General features: G+C 40.6%; 1 protein-coding gene across 1 annotated transcript; it reads right to left on the bottom strand.

Moving 5' to 3' along the window:
- Window positions 1-5,543: 5,543 nt before the first annotated feature.
- On the bottom strand, window positions 5,544-6,048 carry LOC119808729 (28S ribosomal protein S16, mitochondrial-like). Its single transcript, XM_038321130.1, has one exon. The coding sequence runs from the start codon at window positions 6,046-6,048 to the stop codon at window positions 5,641-5,643; it is 408 nt and encodes a 135-aa protein (XP_038177058.1). The 3' UTR covers window positions 5,544-5,640.
- Between the last annotated feature and the right edge of the window lie 420 nt (window positions 6,049-6,468).

The following is a 6,468-nucleotide window of genomic DNA, read 5'->3' as shown; positions in this document are numbered from 1 at the left end:
TGCAGAGCCATTCATTTGCATGTATTACAATGGACACTGAACATGCGTATTTCATATGTATGCACCAGCACAGTGATTGCATTCCTAAGATTGGTTTTTAATTATAATTACTTGATTTGTGAATCAGTTGTGTAGTTAGAGAATAGAAATTTGTACATGCAACTTTATTGTTGGGGGTAGGTATCCAATTTGACAAAAAAGGAGTAAAGACTTTAAATATTAGATATTTGAAGATCAATTGATTTTGAAGGTCTAATTTTATTTCCTACAAAAATGTACTTTAATTGGTACAAATATTGAGTGAACATTAAAATAATTTTCAGGTTGAGCAACAACTTGAAATTTTGTTTGATTTTTAATCAGCAAGGTGTATCATAGCACCTACTGTCTCATGAGAGTATCGACATTTTATGCTTAGGTCCAACGCCCTGAACTTAGTTAGGTGCCAGTTACACCAACACAGGGACTTAGTAAGAGCAATTGCAAAGTTGGGTTTTAGCTTCCACAGACCCAAGAAATATTTTTTCCCAAATACCCTGGGTTCATAGTTTAATTGAAAACATTTTTCCTACTTTGAGAAGTTAAAATTATTTTTCATTTGTGAAATGATATTCCACAGGAATTGTGATGGTCTTTAAAGTAAAATTTTTTTAAGCCATTCAATTTCCCTACACATGTACATTACCACAGACAAACCTCTCTGCTACTATATCCCATGTTGGATTACTGGTGCTATCAAGTGCTTAATGTGCTTGGCTCAGCCATGCCCTGGTATGAGTAAGATGATCTCCTATACTTGCAGGAGCTGACAGAGCAGCTGAGACTGAGTGCTTGGGTAGAGGCCCCGGAGCATGCCGAGCTCACTGCTGGGTGTTCTCATGGGGGAAGTAACCGTTAACCACAGTGCAATAGTGATTTAACGACAACTATGACCTAAAATGCTGAAATATTTGTGGCCAGTTTTAGTTTTTAAATTGAATATAGTAGCTAACATTGGGGCTTTAAAAGGATGCTCTAATTGATTAAAAATTGTTTAAAGTAAATATACAAGACTGACATTGATTTCTCACTTCTGTTCCAGTTCTATCAGCTCATCACATTATCTCCTTCTTATCAAAACCAAAATATTTTGTTTTTAGGGTCATGCTTGTCCAAAAAATTACAAAAGATGCTACTATCTCAGATGGGCTCTAAATCTCATTCATTTTTCCAAACGTGATTATGATAGAAGTAAACACAATAAAAATAAAAACATGACTAATGGTTCTGCATTGTTCAACACATAACACAAGCCAAGCATAATCTTCATCAGAATCTTGAAATAGTAGTGGCTGTAATTGTCCTGGTTTTACAGGGGGGTAATTGCCATTGAGAGAGGAAAGAAATGACCTCCTTCATCTGAGATTGGACTGATCCGCATGGCTACCATCTACACCGTATGTGTTTATACGCATATACATGTCTTAAGAGATGTTAGATGAAGATGTTAGAGGTAGGGAGAGGAGAAGCGAGATAATAGCAAGAAATTCCATCTATGCTGTGAAAAAATGTGCTTTTTTAAAAAAATATTCACATGCTCTCCCCCATCCTCAGAACAGGGATGCCCTCCGGATCAAAGCATTGGACCCTTCCCAAGGAAAAGGTCACAGTCTTCAGAGTAAATGAAAGCTATTACTGTTGTCATGAGGTGTCACATCCTCAGCTTTTCTTCTCTGAGGTGAAGTAGACCAGACCAGACAGCTCTGCTCTGACCCTCTTCTGAGCAAAATGAAAGAGGGTGGTTGGTGGCCTAACTACTTATCACCTTCAAGTGGCCTCAGCCTGGTTGAGTGCCTTGTAAGTCCTTCCATCCAGGACACTCTGATAAACACTGTTCTGGGAAGATTTTTGTTTGGATTTTGATAATTTGGCTCCTATGCCATTCAGTTATGTGTACCATTTTGTTTTTAAATTGCCTGATGTCTTGTTCCGCTGCTCTTACTCAATCAAATGCTGCTTTTTATACCGCCCCCCTCCAGTATGCTTCAAAGTCATACAGCATGATAGCCCAGCCTTGGAAGCAGTCTCCACAGATAGAAGTGTTCTTGAAATAAGCACAGTAGGACTTTGTGTAAGAACTTTGCCCATGCTTTCAGACTCTTATCAGCGCTGGAGGTAGTCATAATAAACACAAAGTGCAACTTCAAAATCTTCAGGAAACTCTGGCCTCTAACGAAAAAGCCAAACAACAGCAGGCTGTGGGAGTTTCTCCAAAGTGCATGCAGTCTTTAGAAACTGGGTCAATGATCGATTAAGAGAGTAGCTAAGAAAGCTGTAAATATGGGGAGAAATATTACAGGCTGAAACCTCCTTGCAAACGCCTGGGTAGGAGAGAGACTCCTCAAGGGGAATCAGCATTCAAGTTCTGGTATTTGACGCTCTCTGCGTCTGTAAAGAGTTGGAAAGCCAGAAAAGTAGTCCTGCGGCATGTTTATACACGCGTGAACCTGGCAGAGCATGCTTCTGAACCTCTGCTCTTTATTAAAGGAATGCAAAGGTGTGCTTTCGGCATGGAAACATTCTTCCCACTAGAAGTCTAGTCCAGACTCAGAGCACTATCCCTTGGTCCATCCAGCACTCAGAGATGCCAGGTCCATAGGATCCTGGGTCACACATTAAAACTTCAAATGTGTCTGCTTCTGCTACCCGAACCACAAAGGAAAATGGTTTTTTTATGTTTAAATACACTAGAAAATTATACTATCCCAATGAATACTTTTCACATTCCAGAAATTTCAAGCACAAATATACAATGTAATTACTTTTTAAAAAAGTTATCCTAAAAGTTGCTGTGATTTCTATGCTCCAGAACACACTGCTTCTTTGAAGCTTTCTGCTTGCCCTTTTAGACATTGTTTCTCTAGTCTGTGAGCTTGCCTTTGCTTCACATCTTTACCCAGTTAGAAAAATGAATAGACTCCAAATTTCTAGATCAATTTAAATTTGTAATATTTGATGAAGTTTTCCTCAATGGACCTTATGCCCACTTGTTGAGGTCCTTCGGCTTTCCCATTACTATCTCTTAGAAGGAGCTGCTCCAACTGTTGTCTAACCCTGTACATTATAACCTACAGATTATGTGGAAAGCCAAAAGCCAGCATCCAGCTCTAAATTGGCTGGATATTGTAGGCAGGTTTTTCTCTTGTATTCTGAACTTCAGGAGCAGTGTTTGATGTCCAGAGCCATCAGAAAAGTCACCACCATGTGAGTGATGAGAAAATGTGCGCGCGCGCGCGCGCGCGCGCACACACACACACACACACACAGTTAGGTTTTTCCAAAACAGCGATTTTTTTATATTAAAGAACCAATTTCTCTTAATTTTTTGGCATTTGAAATTTATCCTGGATTTCTTCAATTAGCCACCTGGGCTTGAATTCTGTCTACATAATCTTGCTGGGTGAATATACTTTAAACAGAATTGATTCCTCCTCCCCCAGAAAAGAATCTTGGATCTATTAGTCTGTGAGGCAGAGGTTACCAGGTTATACACCACAGAGACTTCTCCTGGAGGTCGAAGGGTTTAATAAGACACAGAGGTCTGTCCTATGGCAAGTATAAACTCACATAAACAATCAGTTATAATACTTGTTGTAAGAACTTATTTTCATATTTTAAATTTGAGGGAATCATCTTTTGGTGGCTTCATCTTTAAAGACAGCTGTATTGCAATATATACATCATCATCTACTTAGGTGTTAGATTCACATATAGTTTATTAACTGTAGCAACTACATTTAGTTTTTTTTTGGGGGGGGGGGTGTTGAGACAGGGTTTCCCTGTAGTTTCTAGAGCCTGTCATGGATCTAGCTCTTGTAGACCAGGCTGGCCTTGAACTCAGAGATGCGCCTGCCTCTGCCTCCCGAGTGCTTGGATTAAAGGAGTGCACCAACTACATTTAGTTTTAACAAGTCTCAAATTCTCTAGAGATGGATAGTGATGGCGTGTGCGCCATAAACTAGATATACTTAATTCCACTGAACTCTAACCTTAAAAGGACTAAAGGAACAGCTAGGGAAATGGTCCAGGGGGTAAAGGCAGCTTCCATCAAACTCCATTGACTGGAGTTTTGATTCCTGAAATGTGCATAGTGGAAACACAGAACAAGCTCCAGAAAGTGATTCTCTGATTTCTACATATGAGACACACTTGCATGCACATGTGCATTCATACATTCACACATACGAAATATAAAAGATATTTAAAATACATTTTATAATAAGCATAATTTATACATTTTAGAAAATATTTTAAATGGTATACCATAAGCATTGAGTGGAAAAGTACATATTTGACCACATTGTATATGCAGGCACTTGTATTACCATCAACACAGTAACTATGAGCATGTTATGTTCAAAAGATGCAATATGTCCCTTTGCTTCAGGCCTTTGCCCAGCTGCTGCCCTCTCAGCATCCATGCAGGTACCTTCAACTACCATGGCAATAATGTTGCTTAGTGCTGGACACATCCAATAATAAGATCTTAATCAGTAAAAACTACAGATCCGGTTAGAATAGCTTGATAGAAACCCATGTGAGCTGAACACAAGGAACACTTAGAAGCATTTTTACTTCATTCCGCTTCTCCTCTGATGAGGTTTACCAAGCAACTTTCTCATTAAGTATGGTTGTAAAGACCCGCTTGCCCTGGGCAGTCTAAGGATTATTAACACATACCATGCTATGTTTTTCATCTTTTTTGATGTCAGTGGGTACTTCAACTGTTAAGAGCATGCCTCTTGGCCTCATAGAATCAGTGAAAGGAAAAAAAAAACTAAAAACCCAACAAAACAAAATTTTAAAAACCAAACCAAAACAAACAAACAAAAAAACCCAGCTGCCTGTAGCCTGGGCTCAAATGTCAGATCCTCTCTTGAAACCCTTTAATGGGAACCATTGCCCAACCCTTTCAGGAAGCCTTAGAGATCAGAAGAGCTTCTACCTCTGAGTGTGTTCTAATTAGTGCTCATCCCCAGATCTGCCTTCCTTCTTTACACTTTAAATGAAAGTCAACTCTGATGAGAAAATTACACTCCAGTTGGTGAGCAACACTCCACTTGGCAGGAACACAGTTGAGGTGCTGGGGGTAGAAAGTGGCAGAGTTTCAGGGGACATGAAACAGCTCACAGGAGCCTGGGCAAGTCCTGGGGAAGCCTCACCCAAATAAACAAGTGTGCACAGCAGGACAGACCTTCACTACAGGGACTTCACTAGTAATAAATCTCACTAATGCAGGTCCAGACTCCAAGAGGAACAATTAAGTAAAATACCTTGCTGCATAAAAGGCCTGTGAGTAAATGCACCTACTTCACAAGAGCTTCAAACATTAGTTTTCTGAATGCCGAATTCCCTCAAGAAAGGCAAACAAATCCAACAGTAAAAGGTGATGGGAAGAAGGGAGCTCAATGAGTAAAGGTCAACATTCTTTACATGATATGACATCAACGATCCATCAATATGTTCTTGAAATACCAATTTTATTTATTTTATTTATGTTTTTGAAAACCTCCATTTATTGATCCTCAAACCCAACACAAAGCTCTGCACAAGAACTGTGAAGGCCCCTTGACCTTGCAGCCACAACTGTGTGCACTGACGTCAGCTTGCTTCTGTTTCTCCAGGCTCCGATTCTGTTTTCTGGGACGCTAAGAGGACTTCTTGAGCTCTCTTCCTCCGAAGTCTCTCAGCATTTGTAATCATCATCGGATGCAGGGAGTAAAAGCCAGAAAGACCCAGAAGTTTCTCCATAGGCTTAGAGAGGTGAGCCCCACAGCCAATCCAATGCCGGATCCGGTCCAGGTTGAGGGCAACCAGTTTTTCTCCATTACTGTTGAGCAGCGGATCGTAGGAGCCCAACTGCTCCACAAAGCGACCATCCCTGGGGCACTTGTTGTGAGCAGCCACGATGCGGTAAAAGAGCCGGTTGGTGCAGCCACCCAAGGCGAGGCAGATGGTTAGGTGGCCCCCATGGCACGATTTGCAGAGAAAGGTTGTAAGGTGGACCATGGCGCAGCGACGCGTGAGCCCGCGGCTGTCCTCTCTCGAAATACCAATTTTAAAACCAATCTCTGAGTATGTAAATAACCTGAATCTAAAGTAAAACCCAACACACAGAGAATGAACTTAAGATGAATGAAATGTTTCATTAGAGTTCTTGGTGGTTCCAGGTTGAAACAGTTCAAGGTGATGAATTCCTCCTCACCCCTTCCTTAGTCGTGCATAAAGATAAGGAGAGGACTATAGGGTGTGAGTCAAGGTGAGGAAAAGTATCCCCTTTGCACACAGGAGATGAGAGTCACAGACTTGTCTTTCGTGATGTTCCCTTTTCTTAACATTTGGCAAGTTGAACTTATTCAAACTGGTCATTTTCTCACTGGTGGAGGCAAAAGGAAAGTTCCATTATCACATGACTGACAGCAAAACCTC

This window comes from Arvicola amphibius, chromosome 3 (assembly GCF_903992535.2).
Source record: "Arvicola amphibius chromosome 3, mArvAmp1.2, whole genome shotgun sequence".
NCBI lineage: Eukaryota > Metazoa > Chordata > Mammalia > Rodentia > Cricetidae > Arvicola > Arvicola amphibius.
Note: the sequence above shows the minus strand (reverse complement) of the source record. Positions and strands in the feature narration are given on the sequence as shown.